Consider the following 22,822-nt stretch of genomic DNA (forward strand, 5'->3'; position numbering starts at 1 on the left):
AAGCTTAGAGAATCGTTTGTTTGTTCCCAGTGTTCTAAAATTTCATGATGATGGGCCTCGCTCTGGATCCATCTTCATCCATTGTGAAGGATCTTCAGTGGGCATTTTATAGTTTCCATTTTGGAAACTTACAGCTTTAAGTTCTATACAATATTCTTAATATTTTTATTATTTCCTTTTTTTCTGTATTGTTTTCTGGAACTTTTATTTTTCATATATTGCCCTCATGGCCTGGTTCTGTAATTTTCTTATATTTTATATTTTCTGTATTTTTTTCCATCTACTTCCTGGAAGATTTTCTTAGCTTAGTAACCAGTGCATTTTTAATTTCTGCTACTATATTTTTACTCTTCAAGAGTACTCCCCCACCCCCCCCAACTCTTCCCTTTTTTGTAGCATCCTGTTCTTGTTTTATAAATGTAATCTCTTCTAGTTTTTTTCCTCTCTCTGCATAGTTTATCTGTTCATATAGGTTGCTTTCCATAAATGTCTGGTGATCCTTGGTTGTTTGCTTATATTTACAAGTAAGACATTAAATGCTGACTAGAAGCTCTTCGTGGATATGTCTTGTAAACTATGGCCTTCAATAAAAAGTGATCTGATTGGGATGTCTTGTTGAGGAACCCCAATATCAATATCTTTAGTCTTTTGTCTTTGGTCAGATATTCTAGAAAAGGATCATTTTATATGATTCTGCTCCCTGCCTAGAGGACATAAGCCTGTTTGTCTGTTTTGGAACCCTTGGGGATAAGAAGGGGAAGGGGGAGGGATAGATCTCAGCCTTTATTATGTAACTTTCATTTAATTCCCATGATTTTTGCAGGATGACCTACCATCAATGTAGGATTCCTCCATCTAGATACCCTCTATTTTGCCCTTTCCAGAAAATAAGTCTATAGTTTTCTGCCAGGATGGATTGGAAAGTCATCTATTATGTGGACTACGTAGAGAAAGGATATGGATCAGTGTTGCACATATTCAGCTACTTAAACAATCTTTCAAACAATCCTCCTGTTTTAGCCACACCCCCATCCTCACTTCCAGAGGTGACATTTCCTGATCACTTTCAGATCACTCCATTTTAAATCAGGTACTTCTCAACACTCCGTACTGGCAGCTTAAGAACTGTCAGGTTGGCTAATCAGTTACCAGGCATCTGTCTACTTTTTAGCTTCCAAAGTTTTGTTGCTATTGATCTGTCTCCAATTTTCTTTTTCTCTATACATTTTTCTGTCATTTAAATATAGCACTGAGAAGGAGTGGAGGTTAAATATATTCAGCCTGCTATCTTTTCCCAAAATGTCTAACTAGTTTTTCACAGTTAAGAGACACTATATTCATGTTTTAAATTTAATTCATGCTATCCACTTTAAATTTAACTCCTATTTAATTCATCTCATATTGATTTCTTACTCTTAATTGGTAACCTGGCCTCAAGTTAACTAAGAAAACCCTATTCAGTATGAACTTGTTTGATTTTCTCCCTTCTACCTCACAATTTTTTTGTATTCCTCCCTGTTCTCTCTTGTGCTCTTAATCGCATTACTCCAGCCTCTTCTGAGAACTTCTCCATCCTAGAGGCAAGCTAGATCCCCTCATTTTCCATTTCTCTTAGCCTTTCTGCACCTTCAACAACCTATTTGTAAACATACCTAAGTTTCTTAGTTTAAAAAAATGAATAGCCCAACTTTTCATAATCTTTAAACTTCAGCCCAGCTTTCTTACTTTTTCAGTCTTTCCCACACACCAAAAAATGTCATTTGACTTTTTATCTTCCATTTTCTCCTTCACTCTATTCCACTTAGTCTTCTATATGAGCCCTTTTTAAAAAAATATTTATTTATTTATCTTGACTGTACTAGGTTTTTTTTTTTTTTTGTAGTTTTTTTTGTTTTTTTGTTTTTTTGTTTTTTTTTGTACTAGGTTTTCATTGCGACATGTGGGATCTTCCTTGCAGCATGCGGGATCTTTAGTTGCAGCATGCAGGCTCTTAGTTGCGGCATGCAGACTTCTTAGTTGCAGTATGCATGTGGGATCTAGTTCCCTGACCAGGGATTGAACCCAGGCCCCCTGCATTGGGAGGGCAGAGCCCTACCCACTGGACCACCAGGAAAGTCCCTATATGAGCTTTTTTTTGAAAATTACTTTCTAAACAAAAGCACCAACCCCTTCCTGGCCACAGCCAACTTGACTACCTACTTTCCTTTGAGACTCTTTCCCTGTCTTGTTTTTTAAAATCTAATTCTTATCTTGCTCTTGTTTTACTTCTCAGTTTTTTTCCCTCTCTTGTCCCTCTTCTTCCATGTGCTCCTTTACTTGTGGGCTTCTATTTTAGGCTACCTAGAGAACAAAACAATTAAAAGTTCATAGAAACTTACTGATTTTCCAAGTTTTTCTTTATTAAAGAAAATGACATGATTTTTTAATAAACATTTTTATGACATTAATAATGTTTAACTTTTAATATTTAGGCAGGTGCTGTAAAGGATTATATTAAGATGATGCTTCAGAATGATTCGCTTAAATTTCTGGTTTTTGCACATCATTTAAGCATGCTCCAAGCTTGCACAGAAGCCGTCATAGAAAACAAGGTATGTTACCATAATTCTATAAAGTACTTCTTAGAATGCAGGGGTTTTTTTTGGTTTTGGTTTTGTTTTTTCGGTACATGGGCCTCTCACTGTTGTGGCCTCTCCCGTTGCGGAGCACAGGCTCCAGACGCGCAGGCTCAGCAGCCATGGCTCACGGGCCCAGCCACTTCGCAGCATGTGGGATCTTCCCAGACCGGGGCACAGACCTGCGTCCCCTGCATCAGCAGGCAGACTCTCAACTACTGCGCCACCAGGGAAGCCCTAGAATGCAGTTTTTAATATACTAAACATCCATTGTAGTTTTATTACTGAGCTTTTTTGCCTTCTTTAGATGATGGGATGGTATTATATCTATAAATTATTATGTATTTTTATTGCAGTTATACTAATATTATATTTCTGTTGTATTGCTAATATACTATTAAGTTTTCCCTTTTATACCAGTCATAATTTTCCACTGATCAAATTATCTGGATTGATTAAAATATGCTGCCTTGATAGGCTATAATGTGAATTCTGGTTTTGTTACTGGACCATTTGAGATTGGTATAGGCAGTTAAAATTTTTTGTTTACCAACATGGTGGCCTTAGAATGTGGGTGATTTTGAGGGGAGAAAAGAATGATTTCAGCCAATTTTAGTGCCCAGCCGCAGTCATACCTTTTAAACTTCCAGGCAGCCTACTCTATAGAATATGATTATTAAGATTTAGTGTAGGTGGGTTTGAAACATATGCCCAGGTAAGCGCCACCAAACCTGCTGGCCTCACTGCATTCTATTCCGTCCACCTTGTTTTCCAACAGCCCTATCGGCCACAGCATCTGCCATTTTTTCTTTCAGAGTGTAAACCTTGTTACATCCAGTGTAAACGTGTCATATGTGCTAAGGGCTTCCAGAGGTGCTCTGAATCCACCAGAGAAAGTTCCTGACAAATTATATGAGCTTAATATACATGTAGCAGCAGAACCACTTGCCTGTGCAGGTAGATATTTTAAAGGGAGGAATAAAGCCATATTTTTTTAAAACTTTGTATACATATTCAAGCATTTGCTAATATGTTCATTAACATTACCAAAGATGTAATTCTAGTGTTTTCTTCATAGAAAGATATATGATAATATGATATAGTAAAGTGCTGTATATTAAAAGATGCTTTATCATTATCATATTGTATCTGTGAAACACCCTCTGAGGAAGAGATAATTAGCCTTAGAAATAAATTTTAAATGATTGAACAGTAATGTTAGATTTTTTATTCTGATTCATTACACCTTAAAACCACTGGAATCTTTTCTAAGTGTGTCTCTTCCCACTCCCACTTTACTGGTATGTTTAGAATCCCATTTAGTGTCACTAAGAGTTAAAAACATAGGTAAAACTCTCCCTAGCCTGACAATGTGTTTTCTTTAGAAAGATCCTCGGAAGATTCTGTAATCTCCCTTGATGGATATTAAGTGGATCACTGGTCAATTTATGTCTGTTTTGTGAAGACATAGAAAGTTGATAAGGGGCATTCCATTTAATGATTAACTTGATGATTCCCTTATAAAACTGAGTATTTGTATGTCTCAATTATTTAAGGCAACGTTTTCCATAAAAGTGCATATAAAAATGAGGCAATTTGAAATTCAGGGCTTATATTTGTTTTTACAAAGTTGAGTAATAAGTTCTTTTTAGCTATTCTAACACACTGATTGCTCCTTTTTCTCAACTCACATCGTTCTTAAAAGATAGCACTGTTCAGTTTATCATTTAATGTTTCCTCACTTTGTAAAAATGTATTTGGGTGTCTTGGTTCCCTACCTCAGTGGAGATGACCATGTCACATATTTCGTTTAAGTTTAATAATGCGAGAAAAGAGAACTCAAATGGTACATTAAAAAAAATGTTTTCCCAGTTAATGTTGCGACATTTCCGGACTACTCTTCATGAATCCCTAATACATGGGCAGAATCTTCTTTTTCTTTTCTCACATGTCTGACTTTATTTTTACTTTGGAATTAGTGATCCTGTTACTTTAGAATTAGTCTGATCCATGATTTAAAGTTTGCTTATTAATTTACATAGAATGTTACTGATAACAACATTAGCTTAATCCAGTAATGATTATAGAGCTCCTGTTATATCTGTGGCATCACACCTGGCATTGATGGTATGAAGATGAACTAGACATAGATCCCACTCTCAAGTAGCTTAAAAGATTTAAAAATACAAAATTGTTATAAGAAGCTATTAAGAAATCTGGTTAAGATTCTTCTTGTATTGGCCTTTCTCACCTCCTGAGATGACCCACACTCTGTCTGGGGAGTGTGTTTCTCTGAATAAATCCGCTTCTTGCCTATCACTTTGTCTCTCACTGAATTCTTTCTGTGATGAGACATCAGGAACCTGAGGTTCATTAAGTCCTGACACCAGCTAGACCAACTCCCGCTCATCGTCAACACCATTGGGGACGCCTTCTGTGCTGTTTCTTAGCAACAACTTTTTGGGCACTATCATCTGGTTGGGAGACTGCCTTGGAAGGGATAACATTTAAAATCGATCCAGGACTTCTACTCCTGAATACATACTTCAGATAAACTGACACAGGAACACAAAGAGACAGAGACATCTGTGAAGGTATTCCCGGCAGCACAGTTTGCAATACCCCAGAACTGGAAACAACTGTCTATCAAACAACAAATAGAGTACGATGATATTAGTAAAAAAAAAAAAAATTCTTCTTATGTAACATTTACTAACCTGTCATCTTCACCACTTTCTGTTTTATTATGTGAACATAAAAATAAGCTGTAAAATATGTATAATAAGATGGATGCATAGGAGCTTGTCCTAATTTTGCCATTTCCCTTGTTGGTGGTGGTAGACTCGTTACATTAGGATTGATGGAAGTGTTCCATCTTCAGAAAGAATACACCTGGTTAATCAGTTTCAAAAGGATCCTGAGACTCGTGTGGCTATTCTAAGCATTCAGGCTGCTGGTCAGGTAAGAAGTTTCAGGTCTGAATTTGATAATGAATTGTTGAGATGATAAAAATGTCAAGATGATTAACCATAACTATAACTTTATATCTGATGTGATAAATATTCATTCTACTTTGGAGAGTGCTAGAAAGTGTAACAGAAGGAGACCTCAACACCTCTGACTAAGCTTCCTAAATTTTCAAGGAGATAATTTCCTAAAAGAATATAGCTAGTGTGATTATAATACTTTTCCATGATCTTTTCCTTCCTTTGAATTTGCATAGACTTTTCTCATCCCTTTCTTTATAGCACTTATCTGACTTGGTTGTTTTCATCAGAGTCTGTGAGGCAAGGTGGCCTGAGGGAAAAGAACTCTTCTGTCTTTCTGAACTTTTCATAGAGTGCCCTTGGTTTGTCCTTTAGAGTTAGGTTTGGCTGTAAGTAAATGAAAACCCAAATTAAGAATGACTTAAATCACATAGTTTTATTCTCTGATATAGGCAGTCTAAGGCTAGCATGGTAGTTTCTTAGCACTTAGGCCCCTTCTGGTTTTCTGCTTTACCACTCCTAGCAGATATCTCTTTTTTTTTTAATTTAATTTAATTTAATTCAATTTTTTTTATACAGCAGGTTCTTATTTGTCATCCATTTTATACACATCAGTGTATACATGTCAATCCCAATCGCCCAATTCATCACACCACCATCCCCACCCCCTGCGGCTTTCCCCCCTTGGTGTCCATACGTTTGTTCTCTACATGTGTGTCTCAATTTCTGCCCTGCAGACTGGTTCATCTGTACCGTTTTCTAAGTTCCACATACATGCGTTAATATACGATATTTGTTTTCCACTTTCTGACTTACTTCACTCTCTGTGACAGTCTCTAGGTCCATCCATGTCTCTACAAATGACCCAATTTCATTCCTTTTTATGGCTGAGTAATAGTCCATTGTATATATGTACCACACCTTCTTTATCCATTTGTCTGTCGATGGGCATTTAGGTTGTTTCCATCTAAGAGGGCTGCTAGAGCTTATCCATCACATCTGCGATCCAGGCAGTTGACTGGAGAAAGGCATGCTGTATCTCACTGGCCTGCAGTTAGTCCCAGGGCCACAACTAACTTCAAGGGAAGTTGGAGAAAGTAACCGTTATTCCAATTAGTCATATTAAACATCAGGTGTCACATTACAAAGGAATAAGAAAAGAATAGGTATTAGTCTCTGCCACCCTGTGTAAGAGGGGATCCTTCTGGATGTCTTTCCTACTAACATTCTAAAATATTTTGATGTAAACGTTAAGCCAGGATATTTCACATAGGGAAAAGTAATTGAGCATATTGCTGTTAAATATCCAACCTGCTATATGGCATATCTGGCAGCTTCTGTGGATTCTGGAATCTGGACCAGGGCCAAAGTTCTCCTTTTACCCAGCTAACTGATGTATATAAAATTGTATATATAGCGAGAATCCATGAGGATGAAGAAGTTCTAGAACTAACTCACTAGGAGTTCTAGCCAAAAGGAGGGTTGTCTCAACACTTTCCTCATGTTGGATTAAATTTCCAGTAATCTAGTTTTATATCTGTTAGAATATTTCAGCCATAGAGAATATCATCAAAAAGAGCTTAAAAGTAGAAATGGAATACTGATAGCTCAGGAGAAGATAAGTAGGAGGAAGCTACAGGAGAGTCTTGGAGTGACCTGATAAAAGACTTCCTGAAATTAAGATTTTGCAAGGCACTCACATTTTATTCAAGGCTGTATTCCTGAAGACCTTGTATAGTTCAAAACTCATATACTTGAATACTAATATCTTCATAGCAATAAAGGAAGGTATTGTAGAAAGGGCTTTGTTTTGGAGGTTTGTGACTCTTCCATTGTAACTTAGTAGCATCTTTTTTTTTTGGCCATGCAGCACCACAGGTGGGATCTTAGTTCCCTGACCAGGGATCAAACCCACGCCCCTGCAGTGGAAGCACGGAATTTTAATCACTTACTGCCAGGGAAGTCCAATTTAGTATCATCTTTGTGTGACGTTGATCCTGCCAATGTCAACGTGGATTCTTGTATGGTCATATGATACTTCTTACACACTTAAAGGTGTCCATCTTTAAATATCAATACTACTTAATTTTTCTGCATTATCTCTCAATGTGTGGCATTTTATATCCTAAATAGCAGCACAGTTTAGCATGGTGTTTATTTGACTCTCTCCATGTTTTTATTACTTCTAAGTTCTGTTCCAAAGTAGTTGATCTTCAGCTTGAGAACTGGTGCCACCATTTAATGAATGCTAGTATGATGGTATGTGATATAAAAATATTTCAAGTTAAAATAACATATCAAAATAACAGCACAGCAGTCACAAAAGTCACTTATAGAAGTTCCAGTACACGTGAACAACAGCATAGATTGGATTAGATGACACTTCGAAAGTATAGTAGGTATTTCTGCTGACCACCTAATATCACTTACTACTATGTAGCAATAGCATAATTATGGTCCACGTTTCGCTCGGCCTATCCACTTTAAAGTCATGCATTTTTGGACACATTTTTAGTTTGAGGAGATTTGCATTATTTCATATATTAATTGTAAAACAAGACTTAGTTAATATTTTTAATGTTACACTATTTCAAACTGATATAAAATGCAATTGCACAAAAATGCAGTTGTGTTTTATACATCAAGATACAAGTCAGTAAATGTCAGAGTCTTTGGGATGCAACATGAGAAATTCCATAGAAAGAAAAGAGTGTGACTGTAGACATGACTTTCTTGCTTTCTAGAACAGCAGTATGAATTAAATGAATAGAGGATGTCATTGCTGTCATAGTTGCCATGGATACCATGTGTTAGAAATTATATTCTCATTTATAATGTATTTTATTAGATTTTCCAGTGGTAATGTGAATCCAGTCTTCATCAGAGGATAAAGTGATTTTGTTTATATATGTATCCATTAAACTGACTTTTGAAATATTGAAGTACCTTTTAAATGTGTTCTTTGTAGTTCATCTGGCTATCTTGCAGTAAGCAGTCTTCATTTGCCTTTCATGAATTAAATTTTCTTAATTTGGCTTAAAATGAAAGACTCATTTGTTTTTAAGTCCTTCAGTGTTCTCTTGTCCATTGAACATACTCAAAAGACTTTATTATATGTGGCTCTATGCTAAATTCTCAGTTTATTTGCATCTCAGTTTCTTTATTTTGCTTAGGGTTTGACATTTACTGCTGCAACTCATGTTGTATTTGCTGAGTTGTATTGGGACCCTGGACACATAAAACAAGCAGAAGACCGTGCTCACCGGATTGGACAGTGCAGTTCTGTGAATATTCACTACCTTATTGCAAATGGGACTCTAGACACCTTTATGTGGGGAATGTTGAATCGCAAGGTAAAGCTTGAATTTAAACCAGGTTACCACTTACTCATTATTACCCATAGCCTGCATGAGTTAAGAGGCTGAGTTTTAGTGTTTTCAGGCGAAGGATATCGAAGTACACTAAGATATTGATGTTGATAGGGACCAAGTCCAGAAAAGGCTTCAACTGGTAGTACTCTACCTGCTATCCTCGGTGTGTTCCTATTGTCTTCCAAGCCCTTCTTCTACCATTTTAGCAGCTAGGGGAGGATGAGCTAGTAAGGAACTAGAATGCTTTCAAACCCCTTAGCTTTCTGTAAGCTAAGAATAAACCCTTTTTCAACAAGATTCTTGAGTTCCAGGCTAAATTTTGGACAGAGGACAGCCTGTACCCGGATTCTAGCAAAGGTATTAGGGATGTTGCTTGCTCCGTCCACTCAGCTGTCTCTTCTCCCCAACCTTGAGGGATGTTTATAGAAAGGACTTGACTAAGGTCTAGAGGATGGCTGTCAAGCACTGAGTATAGATATTCAAAATGGCCAATCATATGTATGTTCAACTTCAAAGTTTATAAATATTAGAATAAAAGTTTTTATGAGAAAAGCAAATAGTATAGCTTCTCTAGTTAACCTTTTCCTCATTAAGCATAGGAATCATTGACTTGGCAATTTGGTTGTAATTATAAATAATTATATTACTAAAGCCCTTGATACGCTGAAACAGTAAGATTTTCTTTTTTGGATTGCTTGTGATTTAAATGCAAAATCAAGTTACTACTTAGTAAATGTCAGCTGTGAGGTGACCTGTTGTAAAATTCGTATATTTTATCATCTTACAGGCTCAGGTTACAGGGAGCACACTGAATGGTAGGAAGGAAAAACTTCAGGCTGAGGAGGGTGATAAGGAAAAATGGGATTTCCTGCAATTTGCTGAAGCTTGGACTCCAAATGAAAAGTCTGAAGAGTTCAGGAATGAAATGTTGTTCACTCATGTAAGATTATATGACATTCTTTTCAATTTTTTTAAATATAACTTGATCATGTTGTTTTAAATAGCAATTTTCAATCGTTCATGCTATTGAAAAGCCTCCACATAAAGGTGGAAAAACTCTAAGAACTAAAAGATGACTTTGATATAAGGAGGCTGCAACAGTGGCTTGTATCTTCCAACAGTTATAGATCAGTGCTTACTGTTCATGTCCTTAGAAAAACAAGCTAAGTAGAATCCAGCCTTAAGAAGAAAATATGGGAGACTATCTCTGTGACCCTGAGGGTAGGGAAAGATGTTTTTTATGTGGAATCTTACTAAGTTTCTTATGTATCCTATTTGGAGGGCTAGTATATTTTTCTTTTCTAGAATACTAGAATGCCATTCTGTCAAATTTGCTAAAAAAATAGAAGAATTATTTCTAAGACATTTTAATTTTATTTTAAAAACTTTTCTTTTAGTAGTGCTTATTATATTATATTTTGGTCTATAAAAATCAATAGATATCATAGGTATTTAAAAAATATAACTAAAACCATGACTTGTAGCTGTTCTTTCTCTAAAATTCCCTGTTGAACTATGTCTGAGTTAGTTTCTAACATAAATATTAAGAACTTGAAACACATCTTCCCACATTTATACATGTTTATTGTTTTTAAGTGTCTCTGAAGAAAAATGTATATCTGTGTACAAAGTTTAAAAAAAAATTGCCTAGTCATCCTTACCAAATCTTGCTTTCCTGAATTAGGTGTTTATCTTTCATAGTTCAGTGTTACCTTGCACAGATTTCTCAATGCATGTCTTTTACACAGATGGTTTTATATAAACTGGAATCTTGTAATGTGGAGACCATTTGTTCAGTTTGCTTTGTTTTGCTTTGTATTTGTTTTTGTTTCTTTGTTTGTTGGCCAGGATGTGAAGTGTGTTTTAAAGGACCTTAGGTGAAGTTGCTGCTCATTGGTTTGTCTTTATACCCTCCAGCTTCATGCATCTTAAGAAATGTCCAATTTGTTGAGAGGTCCTAAGGAAATTTAACCAACATGTTTTTCTTCTGAATGTTGCCAGAATTTCAGCATTTCCTATGGGAATTTTTCTATCTATAATGATGTCTTTCAGATCCTTTTTTAGAGCCTTTTAAAAAAATTGCCTACATTTAGCATTTTTAGGATACTTCCAATTTTGCCGATTAAACTTTGCCAAATTAACTGATTTTGCCCATTGTCATCAAAAACTTGTTTAACTAAAATGTTGATAACAGTTCTAATTGGATGGTTTTTAACAGCTTATGAATATTTCTGTAGTGTCAGCATTTTAAGGAACGTTCATTTTATCTCTGTCCCAGCATCTGGCTGCTGCAGCTGGAGGTTAGAGCTGGGGCAAAGAAGAGGGACCTTCCAAGGCCAGAGGAACAGACTATGTGTTAGTGCATGGCTCAGCCCAGGCCGTCAGCTCTAGAGAAAGAGAGACCAGGAGGCTCAAATAGGAGGAGACCGGGGTGCGGAGAGTGAGCCTGCAGGGCAGGGAGAGGATGAACTGAGGCAGAAAGAGTCAGGAGACTCCAGGTCCCTGGGTCCCTAGTTCCCCATAGTCTTCTTAACCCTCCCAGTATCATCACATTCAAAATGCTGTGGACTCTATAAATGATTTTTTAGAAGGCCAATAAATGTGGTAAATTTGGCAAGTTGGTCTTCAGTGAATTGGGTTTCAGGTGGATTGACTTTCAGCATATGGGCTTTTGGCAAATTGTTTTCTGTGAATCAACCTAGAGCTAATATTAGTATGATTATGGGTCCTGGGGACAGAGAGACCTCTGGTTACGAAGAAGAGAAGGAGAATGAGAGAATATTTTCCTGAAAAAAATTTTTATATTAGTTTTGCTCTTTCCTGCCTTCTTTCTCCCGTGGGGTTCATTCAGAACGGCATTATTTTTGTCTCCCTCCTCTCTTAATCAGAATTCTCTGTCTGTCACATAACTCAGCTAATTTATCGGGATTAAAAAATGTATGGAACTGGGGCTAGTACTCTACCAGTATATATGGATATAGGTGTACTGGCTGTTAAATGTTAAGTATTTTGGTAACGGTCCATAGCCACTTCTTCAGTCCCTTCACTGTACTCCCTCACCCCACCGCTAGGGCCTCCTGGACCTCCTTGTTATCCTGCACAGCATGGGCCTCTAGGAGTCTGGTTTATACCCCTGCTGTAGCTGTTGCTAAGTATTTAAATGACACCCTGCATGGAATTAATCCACACAAATGTATGAGTCACAATTCTTTACCCATCCTAGATATATTTACACTTTTAAAGCAGTTATTTATTAACCCAAATAAAGCTCAAATTGAAGTCCAACTCAAATGAAAAGAAATAATTCCACCACCACAAGGAAAGCCTAGGTGGCTATCCCTTCAGTAACCAGTCCCGCCTGGGAGTCCATCACCAGGGTGACTCTCAGATGCGATCCACTTTCTCGAGCTTCTTCCTTTATTCTACGTTTGAATGTGCATGGCTTCTAAGTACTCTTGGTTTTGCAGTGTTTTGATTTTCCTACATTGGCTTCCATGGAGTGATAAAGTAGGGCATCTCCAGATGGAAGGAGAGAAAGGTATGAGCTATATTATTCTATATTGTCATTTCCAAGTAACTACAGGCTGTTTCTGAATAAAATAGAATGAGTGGAGTATTCAAATAGGAAGCCTGCCTCTCTAATTTTCATTTTTTCCTGCCATCATCTCAGGGGTATCCCTTCTTTTAGCCATAGCTGTGGGAAATTGGGCCCTTCCGTTAACCTCTTTAGGACCTTTTCCAGTCCTCTTTTGGCCCATAATGGATAAGAGCCAGCAGCAGCATTTATGCAGCCATTTAAGTCCCTAGATCACGAGATGGCTTCTGAGGTCCCTTTCATTTATTTTATATATATATAAAATAATGTATCTGAAGAGAAACTTGGTGTGTAAGAGATTCATAGATAAGCAAAAGAAAGGACTCTAACCTAATATGGGTAACAAGTCCAGCTCCTGCGTAGGATAAATCTTCTTTCTGCTGGGTTTCTCTTCTCCAAATCTCGCTGAGCCAGAGCTGCTTCCATTTCGTTACTTCAGACAGTAGTTCTCTTTCCATTTTGGAACAGATCTCTAGATAGTTCCCAAATTTAGCCACACTGTGGTCTCTGCTTTCCCTCAGCAGTTGTTTTCATTTTGTAGGCTTTTAGTTCAATTATCTCCCGATTTTCCTTTCTTCTCACTAGCCTCTCCCTGGTTGTCTCATCTTCCTTTCCTTGTGGTAGTACTTACATCTTTGACCTGGCTCACACCCTGCCTTTTCTCTGTCATAATCATTATTAAGTCCCCTGGTCTGCTGTCCTCAAGGCCACCTAGAACATTTCTTCACCCAAACCAAATTTACATTTGAAACACCCATATTTGCATTAAAAATATACAGGATGATTACTGGTCTGCTGAAAAAAAATTCTATGTAGTTGAAAATGAACTTTTTTTAAAAAATTTATTTATTTTTGACTGCATTGGGTCTTTGTTGCTGTGCGCGGGCTTTCTCTAGTTGTGGCGAGCGGGGGCTACTCTTCATTGCAGTGCATGCGCTTCTCATTGAGGTGGCTTCTCTTGTTGCAGAGCACGGGCTCTAGGCACGTGGGCTTCAGTAGTTGTGGCACGTGGGCTCAGTAGTTGTGGCTCGCGGGCTCTAGAGCACAGGCTCAGTAGTTGTGGCACATGGGCTTAGTTGCTCCATGGCATGTGGCGTCTTCCCAGAGCAGGGCTCGAACCCACGTCCCCTGCATTGGCAGGCGGATTCTTAACCACTGTGCCACCAGGGAAGTCCCTGAAAATGAGAACTTTTAGGCACGCTGTGAAATTTAAAAATATGCCCCAAAAATTCAAAAACAAGCTTTACATTTTTTATTAAATGCCAGCATTGTACAAAATGTTTGTTTTGTTGTGGGCTAAGAAGCGCAAATAAGAAATTGTCTCATACATATAAAAAATAACCTTGTTTCCCACATATTGTCTACTTTAAAAAACGGTGAAAGCAAAAAGAAAGTTGACCACAGGAGCTCTATATTCATGAAGTATAAATCATTCTTATCCCAAATCTCTTGTTTCTCAGTATGCTAAAGCACTACTTTCTTGAAGGTAACACATCTTAAATTAGAATATTTATTTAATATGTATTTTAGAATTCAAACCATTATGTAAACATGATGTAATTAGTTTGCATAATTGCCTAATAATAACAAGAGGGTAGCCTCATTGTTATGGATAGAGACATAAATATCTCTGTCACAGCTTACATCATATAGTGCTATTATTAGGCATTTTTCTTGTTTACCTTTATGACTTCATTTCACTCAGTGAAAATAATTAACATGTACTGAGTATTCCCCATAGCCACTGTGCCAAGCCCTTAACACTCATGACCTTATTTAACCTTCACAGCTACACCATAAGGCAGATACTGTTACCATGCCCCCACTAAAGCTCAGGAAGATTAAATTGCCTGCCCGAGTTCATACAGCCAGTAAGTAGCAGAGTTGGGATTTGAACTCAGGCCTTTTTGCTGCAAAGTCTACCTTCATAACCTTGCCAAACTATACTAGATGCATTAGAGTTAGCCCATTGTGGATCAACAGTTATTTGTGGAATGAAAAGAACATTGAAACACTTCAGTTTGGTTAGCTAGTGTTTATGGGATGTTTACTACCGTTCCGGACCAGGGTTCTTGGCCTCCTTATTCAATAGAAATTGATCAGAGGCCAGACAAGAAATTCAGGCAAGGCTCTATTGGGGCCCCTGCTGCAGCACAGCAGGGGGGGAGCGGGAACAAGCAACACCTTCCCTTGCTTGCTTGCTCGCTCAGGGGGAGTCAGCTGGATCCTCATGTGGGGTGAGGGTGGGGGTGTGTCCAGGGGTCAGGCCGGACCGGGGGCTTAGGTGGTCTGCCCACCCCTTCGGTGGTGTTTTGTGTAGGGAGCATGTGCAGTCGCTGCTTTTGCTCCCAACCCCCTGCTTTTGCTTCTGGCTCTTCAGAAGTGGCAGTTGGGCTTTTTGGTCTTTTTGCATCTTGGTGTCCATAATTTGCCCCAACTGCCATGCACACAGTTATTTTTAGTTTCTTATAGTTTCTTTGTATTTTGTTGCTGGAGGAAACCTTTGCTCAGGTGCAAGCACTGCAGCAAAGGCTCCCAGGTCCCAGGTCCCAGCCTGTCTTACTATGTATAGGGTATTCAAAGATTATTCATTATATAAACAGTTATTAAGATTATTATGTATAATTCTTTCACGTTGCTGTACAGCAGAAACTAACACAACATTGTAGGGACTTCCCTGGCGGTCCAGTGGGTAAGACTCCGAGCTCCCAGTGCAGGGGGCCCAGGTTCGATCCCTGGTCGGGGAACTAGTTCCCACATGCATGCCTCAGCTAAAGATCCCACATGCCACAACAAAAATCCCGCATGCCACAACTAAGAGCCGGCACAGCCAAGGGAAAGAAAGAATCATCTTTCCAAAAAAAAAAGAAAGGCAAGAAACTAACACAACATTGTAAGTCAACTATACTCCAATAAAAATTAATTTTAAAAAAGATTATATGAAATGCAAATCAAAACCACAAGGAGATACCACTTCACACCCACTAGAATGACTAAAATTAAAAAGACAGACAACATGTATTGGCACAGATGCAGAGAAATTAGAACATTTATACACTGCTGGCAGGAATGGAAAATGGTGCAGCCATTTTGAAAAGCAGCCTGACAGTTTCTTAAAATGTAAAAACACAGATTTAATGTATGACTCAGCAATTCTGTACTCCTAAGGGAGTTGGAAACATATATCCACATAAAACCTAGTACATAAATGTCATAGCAGCATGCCTCATAATAGCCAAAAAATTGAGAACAGTCCAAATGTCCATCAGTTGATGAATGGATAAACAAAATATGGTATATATATATATATATATATATATCCATACAATGGAATATTATTCAGCCATAAAAAGGAGTAAAGTTCTGATGCGTGCTGCAACATGGATGAATCCTGAAAACGTTATGCTAAGTGAAAGAAGACAGACACAAAAGGCCACATATTGTTTGGTTCCATTTATATTTAGTGGCCAGAGTAGGCAAGTACATAGAGATATAAAGTAGATTAGTGGTTGCCAGGGGCTTGAGGGAGGGAGGGATGGGAAGAGGCTGCTTACTTGGTATGGGGTTTCTTTTTGAGGGTGATGGAAGTGTTTTACAATTAAACAGTGGTGATGGTTACATAATTATACTAAAAGGCCCTGAATTAGACACTTTAAAAGAGTGAATTTTATAGTATATAAATAGATTACATCTCACTAAAGCTGTTATTTTCTTTTTTTCTGTTTTTCTTTCTCTTTTTTTTTTTGGCTGTACCACACTGCAAGCAGGATCTTAGTTCCCTGACCAGGGATCAGACCCGTGCCCCTTGCAGTGGAAGCGCCAAGTCTTAACTACTGGACCGCCAGGGAAGTCCCTAAAGCTGTTATTTTAAAAAGACTATATACTAGGTGCAAAGATAAGGAAAACAGCTAACTTTCTTTTGGAGCTTACTCTGTAACTGGGAGAGATGATCATAAGCAAATCATTTTAATGCAATATAATACATGTGAAAATAGAGATATATAACCAGGCTCTGGAAACATAGGATAGAATAAATAAATACTTGGGGCATGTGGGAAAGTTTCCCTTGAGAAACATCAGAGCTGGATTATGAAGAATGAGTTCAAAAGGAGTGGGTCCTGGTTCAGGCAGAGGGACCACCAAAAGCATGCCCCAAAGCCCAGTGATAGGAACAGATGTCCTGGGAATGGGAATTCCATGCAAATGTGTGAGTGCAGGCCACACTGAGAAATGAGTCAAAGGAGAGGAAGCCTGAACCTTTGGCACCAATCAGATGGAGTGGAGCCCACGCATGCCATGCCAAGTTGCACTGTATCCTAGGGAAGTAGTGTAGTGTCATCAGAGGCTTTTAAGCAGATAAATAACATGGTCAGATTTCTGTTTTCTCAAGGTGCTCCTCGTGGCAGTGTGGGAAATGAATGGGAGGGAGAAGGGACAGAGGTTCTTGGAGGCAGCGGGATCTGGAGAATGGATTTCTTCTGCCCTCCCTCCCATCCAGTTTGAACCTGTGGTAAAGGGATTTTCTGTTTCCATTCCTCAGGGGTTTCTCCCCAACCCCAGAGAAGGAGTTGTTAATCTAATTTTTTTCAGCCTGAGAACTTGGGCCACAGTTCAGGGCTAGTGCTTCACAGAGGCATGCTTCTCCTGTACTGTGTCTCCACCGGAAGCAGGCCCTGTAGTCTTCTCTGTTCGATTTGGGGTGAGAAGTAGGAAGTCCCATTATGGCCTTGGGTTCTGGTTGGTTTCTTTAATATACCTTTTACCAAATTTTACTTGGGTGCTTTTAGGCACTTACAGGTTTATTACTAAAGCCAGTTCCTTTTTTTTTGCGGTACGCGGGCCTCTCACTGCCGTGGCCCCTCTCGTTGCGGAGCACAGGCTCCGGATGCGCAGGCTCAGCGGCCATGGCTCACGGGCCCAGCCGCTCCGCGGCATGTGGGATCTTCCCGGACCAGGTCACGAACCCATGTCCCCTGCATCGGCAGGCGGACTCTCAACAACTGCGCCACCAGGGAAGCCCCAGCCAGTTCCTTTTTATTCATAAGGCTATTACTATATAAAAGCCTCCTTTGTCAGGGATTCCCAAACGGGATATGGGGCACTAAACTCCACCCTGAACTCCTAACAATGGTAGTGGGAATAGAGATAGAAAAATTCCAGACATTTCAGAGGTAGAATCATCACAGTGAGGCCTGGGAGGTACCTGTCTAACAGCAGCACGTACAGGAGGAGTAGAAGGGATTGAAGCAGGCATTTAAGGGAGATGCCATAACCAGAGGCATGCCAGTAGGTAAGGGCAGGACAAATGGAAGCCATAGGAAGTGATCCAGTTTAGTCTAAAACTGGAGAATCTATAGCAGAAGACTTCATATTAATTTGGTAAACAGTGAAGGGCAAAGAGATTGTGATGGTAGAAGGTGAGCAGGCTTACGGGCAGAGTGAAGACCCCACTCAGGCCCCCTGGAGTTTGAGGAGCCTCTGAACCACTCAACTGATGTCTGTGAGGCATTTGGAGATCAGGCCTAGAGCTTAGGAGAGAGATTATGGCACATCGGCCCTGATGAATTTACCCCTGTCCGTCATGTTCTAGTGATCCGTGCACTGTGTTATATGTAATATTTTGCTGTGAATTCTAATTGCCCTTATTGAGGTGGCTGTTCCCAAAGACATGTGCCTGCACTGCTTTTTTTTTTTTAATTGATTTATTTAATTAATTTATTTTTGGCTGTGTTGGGTCTTCATTGCGGTGTGTGGGCTTCTCATTGCAGTAGTTTCTCTTGTCGCGGAGTACAGGCTCTAGGCGCACTAGGGCTTCAGTAGTTGTGGCATGCGGGCTCAGTAGTTGTGGTTCGTGGGCTCTAGAGCGCAGGCTCAGTAGTTGTAGTGCATGGGCTTAGTTGCTCTGCAGCATGTGAGATCTTCCCAGACCAGGGCTCGATCCTGTGTCCCCTACATTGGTAGGCAGATTTTTAACCACTTCACCACTAGGGAAGCCCAGCCTGCACTGCTTTTGATGTCATCTTTAAAAATAACTAATAACATCTTCTTTTTTACCACTTTGGTTTTTTAACCAGAGTGTTGTTTTATTTTGTTTGCTTTGTTTTCTCTATGCCCACAGAGAAAAACTTGTTGTGCCTAAGAGTGGATCACTGCCAAAATTTTATTTAATTAGTACACAGGGATGGACATTGTGTGAAATCTGAAAAAGTCATTTCTTTTTTAGGAGAATTTAAATTCATTTTTCAGTTAGATGATTGAAACCCTACTTTTGTCAGTGTATATCCCCTGGCTTGTTTAAATGTTAGTGAAGCCTTTTTAGTTCCAGTTCCAATCATCAGCCGCCTGCCATTCAAGAGACCAGCAAGATGTCCCAATCACCCATTTGTAAACGGTGGTTTTGTTAATTCTTTGGGGAACAGGAGAGGAAAGACATGAGGCAGTACTGGTTTCTCCCAGAGCTGCCCTTTGATCAAAGTCTATTAAACCCGACACCAGTGCTCTTGTTGGTGGCGTGTGCTGCACTGGAATGGCACCAGGCTTTGAAGTGTTTTATTGTGTTTTATGAGTTTAACCAGATTTCCTTTTCCTCTCCTTCAGTTCTAATAACAGACTTTTAATCCTATCATCATGGCCAGGGGATTTGTCTCTAAAGAGCAGTTGTTTACCATGGTGCAAAACAGAGCAAATGTATTAGGTCCCTGAACCTTTCAAATAAACACACGCATTTTGCCACCTTAAGCATTTTGCAGTTTTTATTCCCAGCACTTCTCACCAAAAGCAATATTTCTTCTTTTCAAAAACAGTATTGAACAAAAGACAGGAACACAGTAACTGAGTGTCAGCTGTATAACTGAGGGCAGGAATATGTTCTTCCGTTTTCTACATTTCTTATTACACAGGCATGTTGACTTAACTGTATTTTCCCCAAAGCCTTGTGATAAAAATCACTATAATCTTAGATTGCTCCTCTTATTTAGAAACACCTACTTTTAAGTTCCTTATTTATCACATATTAAAAGGGTCACTTAATACAGTTTCTTTACAAACAGTCATCATTTATTGTAAGATAATTTACAAATATCTTGCTATCTTTAGTAATTTAACCAGTGGACCAACAATTTCTTCTGACAAGGACAGCAGTAAGCTAAAAACAAAATCAGCTGGCTGAATCTTCTTTGCCTCTTGTGTGAGGATGAAACTCGATTTTCATTAGTCCAGAGCTGCGGCACTGGAGATGATATCAGTCAGCTCCTTGGTGATGACAGCTTGGCGGGTGTGAGCTGGATGGACAATTTCAGGGGTTTCTCAGGCTCACTGAAGGCCTCTTGTGAGAGGCCCATGGATCCCAAGTTAAGAAGTCCTATTCAGTAAACCTTTTAACCCTTCTCTGTTCCCACCTAATGCATGTAATTATCGTCAGGATGTGTCCCAGAGATTTTCTCACCTATTTCTCTGTCAGTCATAGCCATTGAATGTCAGAGAAACCTAACCAACCAACTTCCTGCCTGACTGCTCAGAGGCTTCAATCTAAAAACATACAACTGATAATATAGACCAGGTTTCTAACTGATTAGCTCAAAGGAAGTCTTTATTATTCCTGTTAGGCCTTATGCTTCTGCCAGCCCTGTGGCCGGGGCACTAACTCGTAAGGTCCACTACCTGTAACCACATTCATCATTGTGTAGTTTAGCCATCATAACATTAAAGTCTGCTGATTAATCTTGTCCTCTCCTTTTTCTAAAATTATACCTCAAGGGTATCCTTTGGTTCCCAAAATTATATAAAATGATCCCCTTTCCACCCACGGCTCCTTTTCTGTATTTTATATTCTCCAGTCTCACTTTATTTTTACCCAAGCAGCCATGATTTCAAAATTGCCCCCATACTGCTGTAAGTTAACCCTTGTCGTGGTGGAGGTATACATCAATTTCTGATTGCTGTCAGTCACTGCTAACCCTTACTCTCAACCTGCTTCTGATACATAATGGGAGTTTCTCAAACGCTAATTTCTAAAATTAGTCACTGCTTACATAGTAAATGAAGTTATTTTTAAAACAGCTTAATTAAATAGCTTAATTAAAGAGGTCAGCTGTAAGACCTGATATTTTAAGGCCCTGAGAATTTTTTTTTTAAAGATTTCTTAGGTTTTGGGGAGGGTTGTTTTTTTATAAATAAATCTGAAATAATCTTTTTAATTTTTATTTTTTGGTGGCGGGGAGATGGAGAGATTAAAACGTTTTGGACAGCTGGAAACAAATCCTTTAAAATGTAGCATGGGACAAAAGATGCTGATGTTATTGAAACATTATTCAGCATAGGTGACAGTGGCCTGCTTTATATATTTTATTTATTTTACTTTTTGTATTCTTTGTTTTTGACATTTTGTTCATTTACTTAGCTGTTTTACCTGTTCCTCTTTAAAAGCATATCTCCGCAAGGCACAGGGATATTAGCTCGGTGCTTTGTGACAGCCTGGAGGGGTGGGATGGGGAGAGTGGGAGGAGGGAGACGCAAGAGGGAAGACATATGGGAACATATGTATATGTATAGCTGATTCACTTTGTTATAAAGCAGAAACTAACACACCATTGTAAAGCAATTATACCCCAATAAAGATGTTTAAAAAAAAAAAAAAGCATATCTAGGAGAAGGGCCAGTTGAGGGAGTGGGGTAAGGCAGTAAATTGAAAATAAACATATTAACTGGAAGACTCCATTATCAATGGTGAAATCCTTAGCACCCTTCTCCTGATCAGCCCCCAGGTCACTGGGTAGCCAACATTGTATCCTTCTGGCAGGAGATTGAAGGACTCCTTTCTGTAGAAATTGACTGGACCAAAAAAAGACTATGGAGCCTGAAAGGAATCCCCTGACAGTCACTGATGACCTTTAGTGAGGTACCCCACTTGGAATTTCCAATGGCATTTTAGTGTCTTATTCTTAAATGTGAATGGACAGTGAAGGCCACCAGGTTTGGAGGAAATCCTCTCATGGGTGATGCAAAGACAAAAATAAGCATGCAAGACAAGAAAGGATACAAAAGAAGCAGAGATGGTGTAATGAGCTGAAGTAAACAAAGAGCCTTTCATTGATATTCACAGAGAAGTAAAAGAAATTACTGCACCCAAGAAACAAGAACAAGGAAAGGGAAAAATCAGAGAACGAGGAAAAGCTCTTAGAAATCGAACTTGTAATATCAGAAAATAATAATCTGACAAGGATGGAAAGGAAGATAATGAGGAAATCACACAAAAAGTAAAACAAAGAGAAATGGAAAAGTGTGCAAAAAAGTGAAGATCAAATGATCAGTTCAGAAGATTTTGCCTAATAGGAATTCCAGAAAGAAAAGACAGAGACAACAGAGGAAGAGAAAATAATATAAGAAAATCTCCCAGATCTGAAGGACATGGGTTTTTCTGATTGAAATGCTCCCTGAGTACCTAGGATAGTGAATGGAAACCAAAACACAGGCACACTAAAGCCACTACTCTCCTGGCTTTTCTACCCTTCTTACTTTTCCTTCTGTTCCCTTCCTTGGTATCTCTTCCTCCTTGTTCCACCCTTAATGTCCCTCTGCTCATGTCCGTGACTTTTACCTTTCCTTACTTCCTCCTCCCTTTGTTCATGACATCCAGGCCTCTGACTGTAACCACCTCTGTATGTCAGTGGTTCCCACACGTGCAAACCCAGGTGTCTCTTTCCCTTGAACTCTGGACCTGCTTCCTGGAACTCGCCACCCTGGCACACACCAGTCCTCACACATGTCTAAAAATGAACTTCTATTTCCTTACCTCTTCTCTTTTTGCCTTCTAATGAGCCCATTTATCTTCCTATATTCCCTATTACAGTAACTGAAAATGTCATCCCTACAATGGAGTCCGAGTATCACTGTGGTCCCCTCCATCTTCCTCACCCCTCGCGTTCAATCAGTATGTCCTACTCGATCTACTTGATGATAAGCCCCATGTGTCCTAAGTTCCTAGGCAACCTTCCTATTCCTTCATTCTTATGTATGAGGTCATTGGAAATTTGAGGAGGAAATCTGTGGCATGAAAAATGTGAACAAAAATAAACTAATACAAAAATTGATCATAGAGATAACTTTTTAAAAACTAATTCGTAGTTTTAGATTTGAGATGATATTGCAAATATAAATAAAATCAGAATACTATTTTTAAGAAAAGGAACTTCTAGATATTAGAGGGAATTCCCAGTGGTTAGGACTCAGTGCTTTCACTGCCGGGGCCCGGGGTTC

General features: G+C 38.9%; 1 protein-coding gene across 3 annotated transcripts in view; it reads left to right on the plus strand.

Annotated features, from left to right (window-relative positions):
• ZRANB3 (zinc finger RANBP2-type containing 3) overlaps positions 1-22,822 on the plus strand; it is a 253,353-nt gene that overhangs the window by 201,817 nt on the left and 28,714 nt on the right. For all 3 annotated transcript variants that reach the window (XM_024764099.1, XM_024764100.1, XM_024764101.1), the window contains 4 exons: positions 2,472-2,591; positions 5,457-5,576; positions 8,776-8,955; positions 9,761-9,913. In XM_024764099.1, the coding sequence (XP_024619867.1) occupies positions 2,472-2,591; positions 5,457-5,576; positions 8,776-8,955; positions 9,761-9,913 (573 nt within the window). The remainder of the gene's footprint in view (positions 1-2,471; positions 2,592-5,456; positions 5,577-8,775; positions 8,956-9,760; positions 9,914-22,822) is intronic.

This window comes from Neophocaena asiaeorientalis, unplaced genomic scaffold (genome assembly GCF_003031525.2).
Source record: "Neophocaena asiaeorientalis asiaeorientalis breed wild unplaced genomic scaffold, Neophocaena_asiaeorientalis_V1.1 scaffold102, whole genome shotgun sequence".
Taxonomy (NCBI): domain Eukaryota; kingdom Metazoa; phylum Chordata; class Mammalia; order Artiodactyla; family Phocoenidae; genus Neophocaena; species Neophocaena asiaeorientalis.